This window comes from Aethalodelphis obliquidens, unplaced genomic scaffold (genome assembly GCF_003676395.1).
Source record: "Aethalodelphis obliquidens isolate GAN/ISIS:26980383/991018 unplaced genomic scaffold, ASM367639v1 scaffold89, whole genome shotgun sequence".
In the NCBI taxonomy this organism is placed as follows: Eukaryota; Metazoa; Chordata; class Mammalia; order Artiodactyla; family Delphinidae; genus Aethalodelphis; species Aethalodelphis obliquidens.
The window spans coordinates 3498464-3520605 of record NW_020838033.1 but is presented as its reverse complement, the minus strand read 5'-3'; the positions used below and the strand labels follow the sequence as shown (position 1 = coordinate 3520605).

At 49.7% G+C, this 22142-nt stretch overlaps 1 protein-coding gene across 1 annotated transcript; it reads left to right on the top strand.

Annotated features, from left to right (window-relative positions):
- Positions 1-17854: 17854 nt before the first annotated feature.
- EPOP (elongin BC and polycomb repressive complex 2 associated protein) lies at positions 17855-21039 on the top strand. Its single transcript, XM_027094478.1, has one exon. It carries the CDS (start codon positions 18315-18317, stop codon positions 19452-19454), a length of 1140 nt encoding a protein of 379 aa, XP_026950279.1. The 5' UTR covers positions 17855-18314; the 3' UTR covers positions 19455-21039.
- Positions 21040-22142: the final 1103 nt, after the last annotated feature.

Here is a 22142-nt window from a genome sequence, read left to right as displayed (position 1 = left end):
CATAGCCTTATTTGCACACTGGTTGTCACGTCTGGGATTGGTTAGGGTGGGGGGATTCTAGATTAGTAGGACAGCAATTCTCAACCTTTAAAGTGCATGTGAATCCCCTGAGAGTCTTGTTAAAATGCAGGGTGTGATTCAGTAGGTCTGGGGTGGCGGTCTGAGACCCAGCATTTTTAGAAACTCCCAGGTGATGCTGTGTTGCTGCTCCAAAGAGCACACTTGAATAGCAAGTGGTAGGAGACTTGTTAGGGCCCAGCTGAGAGATGAGGGTTTGCCTCTGGCAGAAGCAGAGGGGATGAGAGAAGGGCAGGGTATGAGGATGTAAAGAAGTGGGATGTTAAGACCACGACAGGGACTGTTTTGTAAGGCAAGATCGGGAGGATGCCTCCCAGAGGTGCAGCCTGGAGGATTTGCTGGTTGGAGCTCATCTCTGCACTCACAGTAGAACTCAGGAGTGAGGGTGGGGTGGTAAAGCTGGCAAGGAGCCGCTTTGGACATACCATCGCCATCGACATCGGGTGTTTGTGACACATGGGGTGGTGATGCTCGGCAGGCAGTTGATTGGGTCTGGATCAGCAGTCTGGGCTGGAGAGAACCAGAGTGAGCAGGCCAGAAGGGTGTCCTGAAAAGCAGGGAGTTCATGTCATGGAAGTCAGGGAGGGACATTTAAGAAGGAAGAAGTGATGCCACTGAGAGGTCAAGGGAGGAAAGTGTTCTGAGGAGGAGGTCCCTCCTTGGTGACTTTCCACCTGGAAAGTTCCAGGCAGTAGTGGGAGTGGAAGGTGACCACAGTGGGTCAAACATGGACGGGGGGGTGAGAAGGGAGGAAATAGTAGAGAACAGCACTAGGGGGATGGGTGGGTCAGGAGGCAAGGATGGACACCTATGGTGATGGTGGTGATGATGATGACGATTGCAATGACAGCAGCAGCTCACTTCTGATGAGAGCTGATGTGCCAGGCACTGTGCTAAGCATCTACCATCCTCCTTGCAACAACCCTGAGATAGATTTGACTCCTGTTCTCATTTTACAGGGAAGGAAATAAGCTCAGAGCACAAAAAGCACCACAAGCAGAAGGTGCAGAAGTGGGATCTGAACCCTGCTTTTAACCACGGGGTCGCAGTCCAGATGATCAGTAAGGGGGCTGCTCTGGGGCTAGCTCAGAACTCACTCTCCCCTTCTCACCAAGCCTCTCCCTATCTCCCTAGTAGTAGTCACACTACTACTAATTCACTGTCATTTATTTAATCCACCACCATTTGTTGACCCCTGCTATGCGCCAGATAATGGGCCAGGCACTGATGATGCAGAAGGGATCAAAGCGGGTTGCAGCCCTGCAAGGCGTCCAGGGTGGAGAGGAAAAGCTGGCTGGTGGGGGCAGGCAAACTGCACCATGCAGTGTGATATGTGTTATGATGGAGGGTGGACCATTTACAAAGGGAGCCCTGGAGAAGAAGCCCCAGCGTCTGCCTAGGGAAATCAGGCAAGGCTCCTTGGAGGAGGCAGGGTCTGAGCTGTGACTTGAAGGTGACCAGGAGTTTGCTGGATAGCCAGGCGAGGGAGAGTATCACAGGCCAAGGATGAGCGAATATACCTGCTAGCGTGAGAGCCCTGCTGTGTTCAAGGGGTACAAGTGTTCCATGAAGGAGGAGCGGGAAAGGGAGTGGGAGGGAAGGGATCAAGACACGTTACCTGTGGCCCAGACTTGACCTCAGGAACATGAGGTCCTATGGAAGATGCTGAGCAGATGTACATATTGTAAAGTTCAGTAGCCACAACAGAATTGGTGGTCAGAGGGGTAAAGGTGGAAAACAGAGTGACTTCTGAAATTATTGCGAGCTCTAGAATATCAGTTCCATGGGGCAGTGATTTTCTTCTATTAAAGTGAGCTGATTTCCAGTATTGTGTTAGTTTCAGGTGTACAGCAAAGTGATATATATTTTTTCAGATTATTTTCCACTATAGTTTGTTACACGATAATGAATATAGTTCCCTGTGTTATACAGTAAATCCCTGTTGCTTATCTATTTTATGCATAGTAGTTTATATCTGTTTGTATCATGCTCCTAATTTATCCCTCCCGGGTCCTTTCCCACTTGGTAACCATAAGTTTGTTTTCTATGTCTGTGAGTCTGTTTCTGTTTTGTAAATAAGTTCATTTGTGTCCTATTTTATATTCCACATATAAGTGATATCATATAATATTTGTCTTTCTCTGACTTACTTCATTAAGTGTGGTATTCTCTAGGTCCATTCATGTCGCTGCAAATGGCAATATTTCTTTTTTTATGGCTGAGTAATATCTATATCTATATCTATCTATCTATGCCACATCTCCTTAAACCAGTCATCTGTTGATGGGCACTTGGGTTGTTTCCATGTCTTAGCTATTGTAAATAGTGCTGCTGTGAACTTTGGGGTGCATGTATCTTTTTGAATTAGAGTTTTTGTCTTTTCTGGATATATGCCCAGGAGTGGGATAGCTGGATCATATAGTAGCTCTATTTTTAGATTTTTAAGGAACCATCATACTGTTCTCCATAGTGGCTACACCAATTTACATTCCCACTAACAGTGTAGGAGGGTTCCCTTTTCTCCACACCCTCTCCCTCTATAAATTATTTGTAGACTTTTTGATGATAGCCATTCTGACCTGTGTGAGGTGATACCTCATTGTGATTTTGATTTGCATTTCTCTAATAATTAGCATTTTTTCATGTGCCTGTTGGCACATCTGTACATCTTTTTTGGAGAAATGTCTACTTAGGTCTTCTATAGGGCAGTGATTTTTACCTGTTACGTTTACTGATGTAACTCAAGCACCTGGATCGGTGTCTGGCACATAGTAGGTGCTCAGTTAATACTTGTTGAATGAACAAATGAGTGAATGGATGAGTGCTTGAACGTGTCTGAGAGTGAGGAAGAGGTCCTGGACTGGAGTGTTGGTGGGGATGGCGAGAGGGAATGTGTAGGGAGTAAAATTGAGAGAAGCGGGTAATTGACAGTTGGTGATCATGGAGTGGGAGGGTGACTCCCAGGTTTCTGTCTCAAACAACTGGACTCCTGAAGAAGGGAGGAGGAGCAGAATTGGGAGAGAGTTGATGAGTTCAGGTTGAGCTTGCTGAATTTGAGGTCTAGTGGACCATCCCAGAAGAGGGTTGGATACGTTTATCACTTTAAAAATTGTAAAATGCTGTTGAAGCATATGTAATATTCTGCCTACCTCTTCTGCCATATCCTTGATACTCTGAAAAAATATTCAGAGATATCTTTGAGCGTTGTCAGCAATAGATGGTAACTGAAGCCCTGGCATGGGTGAGATCACGCTGGGAATCTGCGCAGGTACAGAGAGCAGAAAGCCAAGGCCAGAGGTTCAGGGAACGCCTGTATTTAGGAGGGGGTAGATGGGGGGAATCAGGCAAGGAGCATGAGAAGGAATGTCCAGAGATGGAGGAGGACCTCCAGAAAAAGTGGTGTCATAGGAACCAGGGAGGAGAGAGGAAGGAGGGAGGGAGTGGCCCGCAGGGCGGGTATCTCAGAGAGGGGCAACGGGTCCAGCATGGTGGAGGAGGTGTCAGCAGATTGGGTGAGGAGGGAGAGAGAGAGTGTGAGCGTAGACATCCTTCCTAGGGGCTGGGCTGGGAGTGAGAGAGAGACAGGACAGCAGGGGAGGAGGATGCAAGGTCAGGGAGGGGTGGCCTGCCACTTACTGGACAGTCTCCAGCACAAGGGCTCAGGTGGACGAGAGGGGGCACATTGCTTCCCCCAGAGAAGGGAGGAAGTGAGGGATGGGGACAGATGAGTGTGTGTGTGTGGGATTTTTCTGCTTGATAGCATGTATTTTTTCCTTAAAAAATTTGTTTTAGTTTTCTGTTTTTTTAATCAGCTTTTTATGGTATAATTTACATGTAGTCAAATGCACACATCTTAAGTGTGCAAGTGATGACCTTTGACAAATGTATAGAGCCGTGTAACCACCACCCCAATAAAAATATAGAACATTTCCATCTCCCTAGAAAGTGCCTTCATATCCCATGGCAGTCATTCCCCCAGCCCCAGGCGACACTGATCCGATTTCTATCACTAATAGATCTTGATAGATTCATTTTGCGGATTCTAGAACTTCATAAAAGTGGAACCTTAGACTGTTCTCTTCTGTGTTCAGCTTCTCTCGATCACCACTGTATTTGCTTTCTGAAACAGGAAGCAAAGCCATTGCTGAGATGGGGGCTCAGGTGGAAAGCAGGAGAGGAGCCCCCTGGGGCTGGGGGATGGAAGGGCTAGGCGGGGAGGGGGCCAGCAAGTGGGCAGTATCCCGCAAATGTGGCAGAATTGGGGAAAGCAGCCGCGTGTATTTGTGTTCAGATATGAGGCTATGCTCAGGGCGCTGAGGATTTGGGGATGCAGCAGACCTTGGTCATAGCAGGGGCAGTGTGAGGTCTGGGGGCTGTAGTGGTGTGAAGATGAGGAAGCCTGGACTCAGAGATAGACACGGAAGGCCTTTAGGATGGCGGGAGTTGGGATTCAAAATCCTGGAGTCATGCCTGTCGCCGCCTTCTCTCTCATCTGCTGTTGGCCCGCCACCTCTTCTTTTGACGTCTCTGGAATCTTCCCTGTTTCCTGACCCTGGTCCAGACCCTTAGCCCCTTGAGCTTGAACCTCTGCTCTCCTTCTTGTAGAGATTCTTTTTTTTTGGTTGCACCGGGTCTTAGTTGCGGCAAGCGGGCTCTTTGGTTGGGGCTCACCAGCTCCTTAGTTGTGGCATGCGAACTCTTAGTTGCGGCATGCATGTGAGATCTAGTTTCCTGACCAGGGATCGAACCCAGGCCCCCTGCATTGGGAGAGCTAAGTCTTATCCACTGCACCACCAGGGAAGTCCCTTGTGGAGATTCTTTATCCTGATCTACAAGCTCTCCTTCAGCTGCCTCTTTCCCCTCAGCCTCCAAATGGGCCCAGGCCACCTCCATCCGAAAGGCCACTCCCTTGGCCTTGTCTCTCCATCCCTCTGTCTCCCATCCGTGCTCTGCTTTGTAAATCAGGAGGCTGGACCGAAAGCTCGGTCTCCACGTACACATCTCACATTTACGCTCTGGCTTCCCCTCGCCCCTGCTGACGTTGCTCTGCCAAAGGTCACCAGCAACCACCTGTCGCGGATGTTTCCTGGAGGCTGTGGCTGCCCAGTGTCCCCCTGTCTATTTCAGGGGAACGCCCCACTGGGTGATCCACCCTAGACCTCTCCAGCGATCCCACCCATGCCAGCTGCTTCACCCACAGCCTTCTCCATCTCGATTGATGGCAACTCGATCTTTCTAGTTGTTCAGGCCCAAAGCCTGGGATCGGTTCTGGTTCCCCTCCCACATCCACTCTGTCAGCAGGTCCTGATGCTCTACCTTCACAGTACACGCAGAATGCCATGACTTCCCACCACGCCACCATGATTCTCTCCCCGGGATTCTCGTGGTAGCTTCCTAAGCAGTCTCCCTGCCTCCATCCTCGCCCCTGCCATCTGTTCCCTACACAGTGGCCAGAGTGATCCCCTTAAACTGTACCAGGTCACTCCTGGGCTTCAAGTCCTCCAGGAGTTCCCACTGTGCTCAGAGGGAAGCCGAAGTCCTTACAGGGGCCGACAAGGTCCTAACCGGTCTGTTGCCCCCATGCCTCTGGCCTCATCTCCACTCTTCCTCTGGCTCACGTGCTGAGGCCGCATCGCTTCCTTGCTGGTTCCTGTGCACGCCAGGCATGTCCTGCCTCCTCAGTTAGGCTTTCCGTGGCCACCTTATGTACACTGCAATCCGCACCCTCCCCCACCACTCCCAATCTTCCTTATACTTTTTCTTTGTCCTTAACCTTCTACATTATTCACATATTTATGTCTGTTGTTGTTGTCAGTCTTTCCCCTCTAATGTCAGTGCTGTGAAGACAAAGATCTTTGTGGATTTTGTTGCTGTATTCAGGGGCCTAGAGCTGGGCCTGGCACATACCAGGCACTCAGTAAATATTTACTGGAGGAACTGAAGGAAGGAATTCTGAGCCTCCGTCTTGGTGCCCTGGGAACTGAGATGTGGGCATGTGATACAGCCTCGCCAGTCTAAGGCCTTCACGCTCTGCTCTGAGCAGCAAGTGACCAGAACAGAGGCTGCTGGCGCGGGCAGTGGGTGGTCCCCTCTTGGTGGCTTTGCTCCTGGTGCCCAGTAGGTGACATGTCCTGTGTCCGTTCCTGCTGAGAGCCAGCTCTGCTTTTTGCTTCTCGGGCTCCATCTCTAGGTGATCCCTCCCACTTCGTTTTTGCTAAGAAGCCGAAGTCGGTTTCCCAGACCCTTGACTGGTTCATCTGAGAATCACAAAGGCCGTTAGCTCCTCCATCACTGTCCTGTGAAACCTCTCCATGGCATGTGGTCCCCATGACCGCCCTGCATGTCTCGCTCTCTCATGTTTCTCAGCCGCTTTTGTTGGGGTCCTTTCCCGAGGCAGGGACAGGGGCAGGGGGTCCTCTTCTGGTTCCACATGACTTTCCCTGGAAATGCTTATTCATGCCTGTAGTTTCTCCTTTGGCCCCGTGGGTCTGTGACGGCTCTCCAGTCCCAGCCGGCCTTTCTCAGGTCTCCTCAGACCACACCCACTTTCATTTGGTTCCTGGTTCAGTCGACGTCTCACCATCCCTGGACCCGCCCCTCCTCTTGTAGGTCCCCCCTTAGTCAAAAGCCTCCACCTTCTCTCCTGAGACAAAACCCCGAGGGTCCTTCTCAGTTCTTTCTCTTCCTCCTTCTCTGAGTCAGCCACTAAGTCCCATAAAATCTACCTTGTCTACACCTCTTAAATGGAAGAGTTTCCCTGTTTCCCCTAAACACAGCCATTTTTCTGCCCTGAGCATCCTTGTAGCCAACCTTGGCAGCCTCCTCCCAACTGACCTCTGAGAACCATCTTCCTTGTCACTGCACCCTCCACATGGTTCCTGGAACCAACCTCTGGACCACACTCCTGCTGGGCATTGAATGTGCAGGTCCCAGGACCCCACCCTAAAGCAGCTCCCTATCCAGGGGGGAGCCCACACTCCCCAGCACCAGAGACAGATAAACTGTAGCTGAGAGAGCAGACAGCCCCCACACACCCTGACATCAGTCTCTGGCCCATTTGGACTGAGAGACAGAGACAGAGAGGGAGAGAGAGAGAGAGAGAAGAGCTCCACATTCACACTCACCGTGTAACACTCACGGAAAACAGACCGTGTCAGAAGGAATGGAAGAGTCTCCTTACTTTGAATGAAACGCCAATGAGGGCTATCTTAAGCTAATTATCGAGTCATGCTGGAAGCCAAATATAGACATTGTCCTGTTATAAACACCATTTCTCAAGAGAGCGGCTTGGAGACCTCTGGGCAGCTGGGAGTCTGAGCTCCTTAACTTCCCCTCCAACCTGCTCCATACCCTCTGGCATCCCACCCACAACCTGCAGGAAGTCTCAGCTTCAGCCAGGGCTCCCAGTTCCTCTCCTCCCCACACCCAGCTAGTTATAAGTACCGATGATTCTCCTTCAAGCCCTGTCCACGCTCATGGTCACTGCCTTCCTTTAGGTCTTTACTAGTTCTTTGCTGTGAACTTGGGTGAGTGACTGAATGAGTCAGAGCCTCCATTTTCCTCATCTGTAAAATAACCTTTTTCTTTTAAAAACAGGGAAGGTTTCACTTGTGTCAAGTATGCCAAGCACCTAGCATAGTGTCAGTTCAAGCTGAGCATTCAGGAAGTGCTAGTTCCCTATTCCCTTTATGCCTCCTCACCCCTCCCTGTTGCCAAGTCTGATCATGTGATTTCCTTTTCTTGAAAGTGGTCCATAATTGCCTGTCCTACAGGATAGAGTCCAAATTTCTTATCAAGGCCTTTGGCCCTTTGCATTCTGGTTCCTGTATTCACCACTGTTCAGCCACACTGACCTACTTCATTGATTAAAAACGCAATCATTCCAAAATATTGTCCCATAGATTACTTTCTGGCTCTAAAGGAAGAAAATGCAACTTCTCCATAAAGGGATCGGCTGTCCCCAGTGGGATCTACCAATCAGCAGCATTCCATCAGCAAGAGAGGAGCTCAGGCACTGGGGACACCCTGATGTGGTGGCCGAGGGAGGAAGCATCATGGCCCAGGAAGTGTTTTTGCCAGTGTAGTCAACCTGAATCCAATGGAGCCTGTACATCTAATTTCCAGTTTACAGGAAATACAGGGTAAACACCACCACGAGGAAGCAATCAGAGAAATCTAGAAGGTGGGACATGATGTCTATAATTTACCTAAAATGCTTTAGCAATTCAACAACTCAATGGCATAAGGGGAAAAAAGATTATTCTAGATTTAAATGAGACGGAAGAGACATAACCAAATGCAACGTGCGGACCTTATTTAGATTCTGGTTGGAACAAACCAAAAAGCATTTTGGGGGGACAATTAAGGAAAATTGAATATGGGCTGGGTATTAGATGATATATGGAATTATTATAATTTTGTAAGGGGTGATTATAATATGGTACTAAGAAAACTTCCTGAAGTATTTAAGGATTAAACTGTCATGCAAACTTGAAACCACTTTAAAATATTTCAGCAAAAATGATAAATATAGTAAAATGTTAATAATTACAGCAGCCACTATGGAGACCACTATGGAGTTTCCCTAGAAAACTAAAAATAGAGTTACCATATGATTCTGCAATCCTACTCCTGGGCATATATCTGGAAAAAACAAATTCAAAAAGATACATGTACCCTGATGTTCACAGCAGCCCTATTTACAATAGACAAGACATGGAAACAACGTCAGTGTCCATCGACAGATGAATGGATAAAGAAGATGTGTGTGTGTTTGTGTGTGTGTGTGTGTGTATACACACATACACACACACACACACACACAATGGAATATTACTCAGCCATAAAAAAGAATGAAATGATGCCACTTGCAGCAGCATAGATGGACCTAGAGATTATCATCCTAAGTGAAGTAAGTCAGACAGAGAAAGACAAATACCATATGATATCACTTATATGTGGAATCTAAAAAAATGATAGAAATGAACTTATTTACAAAACAGAAATAGACTCACAGACATAGAAAACAAACTTATTGTTTCAAAAGGAGATAGTGGGAGGAGGGGGGAGAGATAAATTAGGAGTTTGGGGTTAACATATATAAAGTACCACATATAAAATAGGTAAACCACAAGGACCCACTGTACAATACAGGGAACTATACTCAGTATCTTGTAATAACCGGTAATGGAAAAGAATCTGAAAAAAGAATACATGTGTATATATATATCTGAATCTCTTTGCTGTACACTTGAAACTAACACAACATTGTAAATTAACTATACTTCAACTAAAAAAACTTTAAACTAATTACTAACATAATTACTTATCTAGGTAATGGGTATATGGGAGTTCATTTTATACTATTCCCTACTTCTCTTTAGGTTGAAATATGCATAATAAAAAAGAGTTTAAAAAATGTATTTGAGTGCCAGTTATGTGCTAGTCACAGAGCTAAGGCAAAATCTGATGTGGCCCTTGAAACACAGAGTGTGGTATGTTTCAGGGGGAGAGGTGAATAATCAGTTAACTGCACTAACAAATGGACAGTGACAAGCGGATGAGAGTGCTTTGAAGGAAAGATACACAGATCTTGATGGGGGATGATGGTGGAAGCTGACCTGGTCAGTCTGGAGGGGTGGGGAACGGCTTTATCCCAGGAAGGAATGAATCAGTGGAGCTCCGAATAGAAGCAGGCGTGGGCCAGGCACAGGGGAAGGGAGGTGGGGGAAAAGTGTACGGTCAGAGGAAACAGTATGTTCTAAGGGAGGGAGAGGAGGGAGCTGGATGCTTGGGTGCTAAAAGGGGGCCTGAGTGGCTGAAGGGAGAGAGGACAGCACAGGGGAGGTGGAAGGTGAGGGAACCTGTCCCTCCGCCCCAGGAGAACCTGTGGGAGGTTGTCTGGCTACTGCTGTAACCTACCTGTGAGCCAAGTTGATGGTTTCATTCTTCATCCTGAAGGCAATTGGAAGCCACCAAAAGGTTTTGAGTAGGGGGTAACACAACCCAGTTTGCGGCTTAGAGGGCATGGCCGGGTTGGCCAGAATGGAGGTGGGGAGAAGAAGACCTGGGATGTAATGACCACGTGACCGACTGAGGCATTGGCTAGGAGGTGCCAAGATGACGCCTGGGTTTCTGGCTGTGGAAGGGGGTGGATGGAGGAGCCATGCCTTGGAACAGTTTTCCCTGAACCGGGAACATGTCGCAGAGGAGGCAGGTCGCTGATGGTTTGAGACAGGTTGCGTTTGTGGGGCTTTTGAAATGCCTGAGGTGGAGGCCAAGAGGCCAGATGGTACCTGTGCAGTGGACACAGAAGAGTGTCCAGAGAGAGAAGAGGGAAGTTCTGGATGAGCCTTAAGGAACCCTGATGTTTGTCTGGGCAGAGGAGGGAAGAATGAGCCTGGGCTGCAGACCAAGAGGGAGCAGCTGGTGAGGCAGGAGGACACCAGGAAAGTGCAATGTCCAGAATGCGAGGGACTGGAAAGTTCCTAGAAAGAGGAAGTGGCCAATCGTGTGGGATACCGCTGAGAGGTCAAGACAGGAGGGCTGATGAGAGCCTGCCAGTTTTGATGAGATGGAGGCCACTGGAAACACAGCAGGAGCTATTTCAGTGGCAGGTGGAGGTGGAAGCAGATGGAAGTGGGTTGAGGAGGAAGTGGGAAGTGCGAAAAGGAAGACAGTGTGTAGACAGCTCTTGGGGGAAGTTTGGCTGGGAGGAGGAGGAGACAGGGATGGGGCTAGAGCCTGTGGGGTCAAGGGAAGATGTGGCTCTTTAATGGGAGAGACATGCGGATGGAGTTGGTAAGGGAAATGATGAGGGATGATTCTCTGAGGGCAGATGGCACGGGACCAATGCCAGGGCCCCCTCTACTTCGCAGGAGGGAAAGATGGTGACGGCTGGTATCTGGCAGCACAAGGGCAGGCACTTTCTTGCCTCTGTTCCTTGCCCATACTGTTTCCTCAGCTGGAATTCTTCTCCCATGTCTCCTTTGTGTACTTTTGCCTATCCTTTAGAGCCTAAGTGGAAGATTACCTTCTGAAAAGACTTCCCTCTTCTACCGTCATCCCGCCTCTACCATTCCAGGGACCATGGTCATCCTTCTATTGTCACTTCTCAGATTAGCCTAGAATGTCCAGCTCTCCCACCAGACCGTGTCCCCTTTGCCTCTGAGTCCCCAGGGTCTGGTCTGGGGCTTGCCACAAGGGAGGTGCTTAGGGAATGTTGGGTGAATAGATAAATGAACTATCTACAGACCTGCAGAGGACATATAGCAGGAGGAGGGCAAACCCAGAGTAATCCCTGGGGGTGGGGTGGGGTGTGTGGAGCAGGGATGGCAAAGGGAAGAAACAGGAAAAGGGGACAAGGCTAAGCTACTGCCAAGGACACTTGCATTTATCAAGGTCTTCTACGGACTGTGTGCTAAACATACGGGTTTCTCTTTTAATCCTCACAACATCCCCAGAAGGAATGTTGTCTGCTGGTATATTACCTGGCTTCCCCTAGTTTACTAGAACGTACACTCTCGAGGTGGGGTGGAGTTTGTCTGTCTTGCTCACCACTGTGCCTCCAACGTGACATAGGCACATAGATAAGGCTGCCAGATGAAACATAGCTTGTTCAGTTAAATTTGAATTACAGAGAAGTAATTTTTACGTGGCTTGATTACGTAACACTGTGGGATTGCAACCAGTAAATTCTAGACTGTGGGAAATCTAGACGACAGTTGGGTATCTTCAATGAATGAATAAGTTGCAAAGAGAAAATAAAAAGAGAAAAAGGAGGAATTTATAGATTAAAAGAGAGTTAAGAAACATATCAATCCCTTGAAACCCTTCCTTGGATCCTAATTCAAATAAGCTAAATAAATTGTAGAGAAAAAATATTTTAAGATAATTAGAAATTTGAAGACTGGCTATTTGATGAAGTTAAAGGATGACAATTCTGTTTAGGTTTGATAATAGCATTGGGGTTATGTTCATTTTCAAGAGTCCTTATCCTGTAACAATATGTATTGAAATAGTTTGGAATGAAATGATATGATACCTGGGATTTGCTTCAAGATAATATAGGGTATGTTCTCTATCTTAATTGTGGTTAGTATGGGTATATTCATTTGTGAAAACTGTACACTTAAAATGTGCATTTTATTGTATGTAAATTGTACCTCAGTAAAGTTGGTTTTTTAAAAATGGGAGTAGAGAAGGAAATGGATGAAGAGAAGGATGAAATGAGATTGGCCATGAGTTAACAAGTTTTGAAGTTGAGTGTTGGGTACATGAAGGTTCATTACACTTCTCTGTTTACTTTTGTATAGGTTTGAAAGTTTCCATAAGAAGCCATTTTTAAATCTTTTTTTTTTTTTTTTTTTTTTTTTTTTTTTTGCGGTGCGCGGGCCTCTCACTGTTGTGGCCTCTCCTGTTGCGGAGCACAGGCTCCGGACGCACAGGCTCAGCGGCCGTGGCTCACGGGCCCAGCCGCTCCGCGGCATGTGGGATCCTCCCGGACCGGGGCACGAACCCACGTCCCCTGCATCGGCACGCGGACTCCCAACCACTGCGTCACCAGGGAAGCCCAGAAGCCAGTTTTAAAAACTGCATGAAAGAAGATGTCATGTCTATTTTATAGATGAGGAAGCTAAAGCAGAGGTTAAGTAACTTGCCCCCAGTCACACCGCTGGTAAAATGAGGAGTCTGGAATATGAAGAGACCCATTTGAGTTCAGAACTTAAGCTGTTAACCTCAGCAAATTTCCAGAGCAAAGTGTGGATGTTGGCTAAGGGATGATACAGACTTCTTGGTTGACACAGGCTGACTTAGGGAATTCTGGAAGCAAGATGGATAAAAATGGTGGTGGCTGTGGTGCGGCGGCCAAGAAATGTCTTCCCTCTTAGATTCATCGTCTCGGGGTAGACCCATGGTTATGAGCATGGACTTGGGACCCAACTGCCCCTGACACTTGCTGGCAGTGTGAACTTGGGCAAGTCACTTAAAATCTCTGTCCCTCACTTTCCTCATTTGTGGCATGGATATTAATAGACAGTTTGGCAGTCTCTTTAAAAGTTAAACATAAATTTACCCTATGACCTCGCAATCCCACTCTTTGCTATCTATTCAAGAGAAATGAAAACATGTCAACGCAAAGACTTGTATGCCAATGTTCATAACATTATTATTTATAATAATCAAAAAGTGGAGGGCTTCCCTGGTGGCGCAGGGGTTGGGAGTCCGTCTGCTGATGCAGGGGACGCGGGTTCGTGCCGCGGTCCGGGAAGATCCCACGTGCCGCGGAGCGGCTGGGCCCGTGAGCCATGGCCGCTGAGCCTGCGCGTGCGAAGCCTGTGCTCCGCAATGGGAGAGGCCACAGCAGTGAGAAACCTGCGTACCGCAAAAAAAAAAAAAAAAAGTGGAAAAAAGCCAAATGTGATTGGATAAACCAAATGGGGTATATCCATGCTACGGGATACTTGAGATAAAAAGGAACGGACTACTATAATATATGCTACAACACTGATAAACCTCAAAACATTATCTTTTTGTAAAAGATGTCAGATGCAAAAGACTGCATATGGCCTTTCCATTTCCATGAAATGTCTAGAAAAGGCAGATCTATAGAGACAGAAAGTAGTTTAGTCACCTGGGGAGGGAACAGGGATTTACTGCAAGTAGGCATGAGGGGTCCTTAGGAAATGTTCTAAGACTGAATTGTGGTGATGGTTGTATAACTCTGTAAATTTACTAAAAATCACTGAGACACCTTAAAATGGGCTCTGGATAGTATGTAAATTTTTAAAAATTAAAAGCATCTACCTCAGAGGTACTACCTCACACTGGTCAGAATGGCCATCATTAAAGTCTACAAATAACAAAAGCTGCAGCGAGTGAGGAGAAAAGGGAACCCTCCTACACTGTTGGTGGGAATGTAAATTGGTGCAGCCACTATGGAGAACAGTATGGAAGCTCCTTAAAAAACTAAAAATAGAGTTGCCGTATGATCCAGCAATCCCACTCCTGGGCATATATCCAGAGAAAACTATAATTCGCAAAGATACACGGACCCCAATGTTCACAGCAGCACTGTTTACAATAGCCAGGACATGGAAGCAGCTTAAATGTCCATTGACAGATGAATGGATAAAGAAGATGTGGTATATATACACAATGGAATACTACTCAGCCATAAAAAGGAATGAAATAATGCCATTTGCAGCAACATGGGTGGGCCTAGAAATCATCATACTAAGTGAAGTAAGTCAGAAAGAGAAAGACAAATACCATATGATATCACTTACGTGTGGAATCTAAAATATGACACAAATGAACTTATTTACGAAGCAGAAACAGATTCATAGACATAGAAAACAGACTTATGGTAAAAAAGAATGAAGTTGGGTCATTACGTAGAGACGTGGATGGACCTAGAGACTGTCATACACAGTGAAGTAAGTCAGAAAGAGAAAAACAAATATCGTATATTAACGCATATATGTGGAATCCAGAAAAATGGTACAGATGAACCGGTTTGCAAGGCGGAAACAGAGACACAAATGGAGAGAACAAACGTATGGACACCAAGCGGGGAAAGCAGGGTGGGGGTGGTGGTGGTGGGATGAATTGGGAGATTGAGATTGACATATATACACTAATATGTATAAAATAGATAACCAATAAGAACCTTCTGTATAAAAAATTAAATTAAATTAAAAACAGACTTATGGTTACCAAAGGGGAAAGGAGGTAGGAGAGGGATAAATTAGGAGTATGGTATTAGCAGATACAAACCACTATATATAAAATAGATAAACAACAAGGTCCTACCGTATAACACAGGGAAGTATATTCAATATCCTGTAATAAACCATAATGAAAAAGACTATGAAAAAGAATATGTATATATATGTATAACTGAATCACTTTGATGTACACCAGAAACTAACACAACATTGTAAATCAACAATACTTCAATGAAAAAAAAAGTACCTCAGGATTATTATGGGGATTAAATAACATAAAGTTCTTAGAACAGAGATTGGAATGCTGTCAGTACTATAGAAATGATTATTGGGCTGGACGTCTAGGTCCAGTTCCCTGCTGTGCCTTCTTCTGGGGAAAGTGGGCTGGTCCCCTGTTCCCAAATCCTTGAACACAGGCCTTTGGGTGAGACTCAGATGGGCCACAGAAAGGGAAGCCTAGCTTCCAGGTCTTGAGGGGCCTTTCCTATCCCTTATCCCGGAGGAGTCAGGTGGGACCCGGCATCCAGGCTTGTCCCTATTTTTCTCCTCTGGGGAGGAGGAGATGTTTCTGCGAAGGGTGCTACCTCCTCATCCCACAGGCTGAGGATGGGGTCGAGTGTCCTCGAGTGTCCTCTACTGTAGGCAACAGGAATTGCAACAGCTGGGTCAGCCCGCTCACATCGTCTCCACCCTCTTGATAACGTTGTGAGGAAGCCACTGTCTTGCCTTTTCACTGATATGCTGAGACTCAGAGTGTCCAAGTGATCTGCCCAGGGTCTCACAGCAGACACCCCTGGTCCAAGCCCTCTGACAGTGGAGGTTCAATGACTCTAGGCCCTTTCAGCTGGAGAGTTACTCACACTAACCCCTACTGTTTGTATAGTGCTTCTGTGCCCACAAAGAGTTTTCACACCTGGGCTGTATTCTGGGATGCCTGATTCAAGGAAGGGGAAAAAAGGGAAAATGGAGGTGGAGAGAATTCCTCCTCCAGGGAAGGACTCTCAGTAGTAATAGACCCAATAAAGCCCCTAAACGCAGATTTGTGGGACTGGTGGCTTTTGGGGTGGGAGAAAGAGGAGCCCCTTTCTGCATTGATGTATGTGATTCATTCATTTATTCATGCCAAAAATTTTTTTGCGTGTTCTCTCCTTGTGTCAACACTGTGCTAGGTACGAGGATACAAAGATGAGGGAGACTCTAGAGGATGAAAAGAGTTTTCCAGTCTAGCTTCCCGCATGTGGGGCCCAAGCCCACTCCCCAGGTATCTTAGTTGCAAAGAGTCTGGAGTAGGGTCAGACTGAAAAACATGCACCCTGCCCCATAAGCAAAAGAAATCTGGTACTAGGGTAAAAGTTCTCAGCACTGTCCACCAGGAGAGACAGCTGTGAAGATCATCGTCCTTCCAGAACTTTCCTCCCATCTGTGTGTGTGTGAGTGGCAGGGGAGCAGGGCTCTTGGCACTCGGGAACCCTGGAGTCTAGACCTGGCAGGACCCCAGGATCCCCCTTCATGACAACTTCCCTGAAGACTTCTTCTGCAGAAGATGCTAGGGGGTGAGTGTTTTGAGCAACAGAACACAACACCTCCTTGTTCCTCAAACCCTAGCCCCACCTTGGGGTCTTTACCTCTGGCCTCTGCAAAAGGGATGTAGGGATGACAGAGCTTCCTGATCCCTTTCCTCCCAAATGTTATGTGATGACGTGTAGGGAAACAATACTTCTGTTGTCATCACCAGGAGGACCAGGATGCAAGCTGCATTATTTGTCCCCTTACAGAAACCCTCTCTTATCCCTGCCTCAGAGTAAGATATTTCTCTCTGTGACCACCCCCCCACATACGAACACATCCTTACTCCATGTCATCATATCAATCTCTCTGTATATTTCTGGGGATGGGAAGTCGCTATATTCCAATAACCTGATTTTTATTAAGAGAGAAATATTTCAGGGATTCATTCATTCACTTACAAATATATATTGAGCACTTATTAAGTCTGGGCACTGTTGTAGGCACTGAGGATGCAGAAGTGATTAAAACAAAGTTCTCATCAGCTCATTTCCAAACGGGAGAAACAGACAACAACAACAACAAAGAAGAACAGACAACAAAGAACATTCACAGATTTTCATATAATAGAAGGATCTACAGAAACTAAATAAGGGTAAGAGGATGGAACGTGCTGCGGGGACGTGGTCCTCCATTATCAGGATTTTTATTGGAATTCACTTTTTCTTTGCTTTACTCTGCCTGGGGGAGATAAGAGTGAGGGTGTGTGTGTCCCCTCCTTTGGTCTCCTCAACCCATTTTGGCAGTTCACGCCTCACAGGGCAGAGTCTTGGGATTTGAGGGGGGCTGCAGAGCCAGCTCCTCCGAATTTGTTCAAGGGGCCATTTAGAAGCTAAGTCAGAAATGGAAACAGGTACTGAGAAAGTCTATTTATCGTCTTTCGTGGGTGTAATAATACTCCTCCTCTCAGAATTTATTTCTTACTTTTATCATCTTGCACACACTCACTGAATTCCTAACTATTCATTCAACATTTTTTGAGCCCACTGTGTGCCAGGCACTGTTCTAGGTGACCGAAACAGAGAGGTTGGGAACATTCTCTGCTTGCAGGAGTCCCTGCTGTGCAAAGTTTCTAAACAACCTCTTTTCATCTTTTCTTTCATCTTCGCCTTTGAGATTCACCTATGTTGATTCACGTTGTCCCAAGAGGGTAGATATGAACATTCCCATTTTCCGGATGCGAAAACCATGACTGCTAAGGAAAAAATGAAGTGCTTTGCGGCGACTGAACACCAGGACGCCACCGCGCCACGTTTAGTGGCGCGTTTCGCCAGTCGCGATCCCACCCGCGCACGCACCCTCCTTTCCTCCCTCCCAGCCGCCGCCGCGCCGGGTCCACGTGTGTGTGTCTGTGTGCGGAATGGGGACGGGGGCGGTGCCGCTGGAGGGGTGGGGTCCGGGCTAACGTCACTGGCAGTGCCGCCCAATCAGCGGCGGGCTCGCGGCCCCGGCGCTGGTATTGGGGCAGCGAGGGGGCAGTTCTCTATAACGCGGTCTCCGGGAGCCAGCGGGGAAGAAAGAAGCCGAGCGGGCGGAAGGCGCCCTCCCTGCCGCCTGGGCCCGGGCACCGGGTGCCGGGCCCGGGGTCCTTCCCGCCTCCCGCGGCCGCCGGCCGCTTTGTTTCCCCAGCCTCTGCGCTCTGGGCAACTCAAGAGGGGCTCGCGCCTGGGCTGCACAGGGATCGCGGCGGCAGGAAGGGCGGCAGACCGCGCCGGGACTCGCAGGGACCCAGGAGTCCGGCCGCCAGGAGGGCCGCGTGACGAGATCGAAGAGGGAGCCGGAGCCCCGCGGCCCAGGGGTGCGGGCCGGGGGCGCCCGTGAGCAGAGACCTCCCCGTCGAGGGGGGGCGATGTTCCCCTCGCCCGTGGGCTCTTCGGGCAGCCAGGGCATCCCGCCGCTGGGACCAGGGCCCCCGCAGTGGGCACCCCCCCGGGTGGTTCCATGGAGACTCTGTGCCCCGCTCCCCGCCTCGCAGTGCCGGCGTCCCCGCGAGGGTCGCCCTGCTCCCCCACACCCCGGAAGACGCGTCGGGGGACCCAGGAGTTCTCTCCGCTGTGCCTGCGTGCCCTTGCCTTCTGCGCCCTTGCCAAACCCCGGGCGTCCTCTCTGGACCTGGGGCCTGGGGAGCTGGCGCCGCGGGCTCCGGTGCTGCTGGACCCTCATGCCCCCCTGTGCACCGGCGGCTGGGCCCCGGATGGCCTGAAGCACCTCGCGGGACAGGCCTGGCGTTACAGCGATCCCAACTCCCCGGCCAGCCAGGATGCCGACGCCGCTGTGTGCCGGGGCCGCGGCGAGGAGGAAGAGGGCGGAGGCAGTTTCCCGCACTTCGGCGCTCGCTCCGGCGTACCTCCCGGCCGCTGCCCGGCGCCCCGGCGCCCTCGGGAATCTCCGACCAGCTCCGTCTCGGCTCCGCCTAGGCCAGCCCCCGGTCTCGACTCCCAGCCTGGCCCCGCCGCCAGCCCGCATCAGGAACCGGGTTCCCGGCCTCCGCCGCCACCTGCGGGCCTCTCCTCTGAGCCCGCGGGGCCCGGGACAGCGCCGGAGCCGCCCCCGCCGAGCCAGACTGCCGCAGTCGATGGAAACCCCCCGAAGGCCGCCCCCGAGGCAACGGCCGCCAGCCCCTCGACGGCCAGCGAAGCTCCGGCGGCGCCCGGCGATCTCCGCCAGGAACATTTCGATCGTCTGATCCGCCGCTCGAAACTTTGGTGTTACGCGAAGGGCTTCGCCCTCGACACTCCGAGTTTGCGCCGGGGGCCCGAGCGGCCCCCAGCCAAAGGGCCCTCCCGGGGAGCCGCCAAGAAACGCCGGCGGCCGACGCCCCCCCAACGCAGCGCACAGCCCCGCCGTCCTGCACCGACGCTCCCCACCACGAGCACCTTCAGCCTCCTCGACTGCTTCCCCTGCCCCCCGGCCCTGGTGGTGGGGGAGGACGGAGACTTAGGGCCGGCATCCTCGCTTCGTCTCCAGGGAGACTCTAAGCCCCCGCCTGCCCACCCGCTGTGGAGGTGGCAGATTGGGGGTCCCGCTGTCCCTGAGCCCCCCGGCCTCAAATTCTGGGGGATCAACCTGGAGCAGCTCTGAGCGTGAGACCTCTTCTGCGAAAGGGGAAAAGGGGGGGCCACAGCCAAACTGCGGGCTTGAGGACAGAGCCTCATTTCTCACCTTTGCCTGTCCTCTTCAGGTTTTATGGGCTGTGGTCAGAGGGACCTCAAATGACAGTGATCTTCAAGCACCTAACTGGTTGGGGTGACACCCCCTCCCCCTCATCCTTTGGAGACGAACCAAGGGCTGGAGTCAGGAGAAGGCTTAATCGAAAAAGGCTTAAAGACATAGATTCCAATCCCTCGCCTCTTCCATCTCGGATCTCTGGGGGCAGGGCCTTCACCCCAGGGGGAGCCGAGGAGGCTACAGCTCAAAGACAAGGAAAAAAAAAGAGGGAGAGAGACCTTGGTGATGGACAAACCGGTTGTTTCTGTGGGCGAGCCTGGGGATTGGGGTGGGGGGGCCCTGGTGGGGGTGGGGAGATGATTGGCAGCTCCCGGGGGCATCCCCCACCCGCACCATCCAGGCCTTTAACCCTTCACTCCCCTCGGGCCTTCCCTAGTCTCCGGGCACCACTGCATCCTCCATGGGGGAGGGAGCAGCTTAGGCAAGGGGGAGATCACCCCCTTCCGGTTCTTTTCCTAGGGACCCCCAAGTCAAGTGACCCCTAGTTACCGAGATATTCATTCTCAGCCACCAACCTTTCCCCTTTGTCCAGTTTTGGGGTTTGCCTCTCCAGTATTCCCCGTTTGCTTTCAGGTTATAAGGTCTTTTCTTTCATCCGCCCCATAAGTCAGCCCCCTCCGCCAGTTTACTCCTTATATTTGGAGGCGCAGGGCTGAGGGACCTCCTCCCCTTCAAAAGTGCAGACTTTGTCTGGGGAAGGGGCCAGAGACCATCCCAGGGAAAGTAATGGAAGGTGGAAGAAATCAATAAAATCAGACCAAACAAGTTGCCTTTCCAGGTCCTCGCCACCGGTCTAAGGATGGAGGGTGTGGAGGTAGAGGGCAGGCCAGGGTCCATTCTTTGAACACTCAAACTGAGACCCCTTCAAGGCTAGAAAGAAGACAAGCTGCTCTTTGTGGAGGGGGTAAATGAAAGGACTCTTGGCCTAACCACAAGGTCCAGTGGGTTTTGAAGGGAACTGGGCTGAGGAACCTTTAGCATCCTCCCCCCACCCAACTTCAGGCATTTCGGGAGTTGTCAGGGACCTGATGGATCCGAAAAGGGCAGGGCCAGGGGATTAGTTTTGAGGTCAGAAGTTCTGTTTTCCTGGGGGAGGGGAGTGAGTCAGAGGGGAGTGGAATTGCTTTCTCCTCCACCCAGGTGAGGTCTGGGGAGTTTAGCTCTTAGGGAAATTCCAAGTTTAGGTGTGAGGGGAACCTGGGGGTTGCCGATCTTCCCAACAACTGAGGGACCCAGTGACCCTTCTGCCCACACTAGTGAATATCACCCCCTTTTCCCCCAAGACGGGACAAGGGAGGAACAATTCCCACATATGATACTGGGGAAGGACTTGTCTCCTTTTCTGTGAAAATGCTTTGTAAAAAGTTGTTAATGTTTGCATAGAGCAGATTCTCGCGAAAAACTGTTTTGGACCACAAAAGTTTTGTTTATTTTAAAAGCTGTCTCTTTTAATTTTTCTTTTGCTGGGGGTGGGGGTGGGGTGGGTGGGTGTGGGTCGGGCACTGCTCTCTTTCTCCTCAACATCTGGCCTTTATGAACCCTGCTGACCTCCCCTCCCCCTCCAGCTGTGTTGTGGGGAGGAGGGAGGAGGGTGGGGGAGTGCCTTCCATTCCTGGGCTTCAGTGGTATCCATCTTATCTTGCCCCCCAAGAATGGGGAAGGCCAAGGAAGAACGCAAATGTGAGGGGTGGGGAGAGAGGCGCTGTGAAGAGGGGGCGAGGTTTGCAAGGAGAAATTCAGAAAGGCAGACTCCTGCTTTCAAAGAGCTCCTTGCTTTTAGTCAGGTCAGTTTGGGCCCATTCGACCAGCCTGGGCGGGGTGGCGTGAGCTCTGGGCGAAGGAGAGGAGTGGTGGGTCATGAAATACCCTTTTGGGACTCTTCCTTCTTCTCTGAGGAGTGGGAGGGGATGCCTTTCCTTTGGCTTTCCTCCTCTTTCAAGTCAAAGTATTAATCCTCAACCTGGAAGGGGGCTGGGCAGTGAGTTAAAAAACACCTTTTGGCCAGACCTGGAACTCCTCTCCTTGCTGAACGGTTTAATTTGGAGAATCTTAGGGCTGGAAGCATCCCTAGAATCTTTCTAGCCATTTTACGGAATACGGTACTATATTGGTCTCCTAGGGCTGCCACGACAAATTGCCAAAACCGTGGTGGCTTGAAACAATAGAAGTTTATTCTCCCACAATTCTAAAGGCTAGAAGTCCGAAATCAAGGTGACTGCGGGGCTGTGCTCCCCCCAGAGGCTCTAGGGGAGAATCCCTCCTCGCCTCCTCCAGCTTCTGGTGGCTCCAGGTGTTTCTTGGGTTGTGGCTGCCTTACTGCTTCCAGCTTCACGTGGCCTTCCCCTCTTCTGTCTCTTATAAGGACATTTGTCATTGGATTTAGGGCCCCCCTGGATAATCCAGGATGATCTCATCATGACAACCTTAATTAAATTACATCTGCAAAGACCCTTTCTCCAAATAAGGTCACATTCACAGTTCTGGGGGCAGTGGAGTTAGGGCGGGGACTTATCTTTTTGGGTACCACCATTTAGCTCACTA

Bases quoted from the DNA above. Each gene is read 5' to 3' on its own strand.
- EPOP (XM_027094478.1), top strand. From the start codon at position 18,315: ATGGAGACTCTGTGCCCCGCTCCCCGCCTCGCAGTGCCGGCGTCCCCG.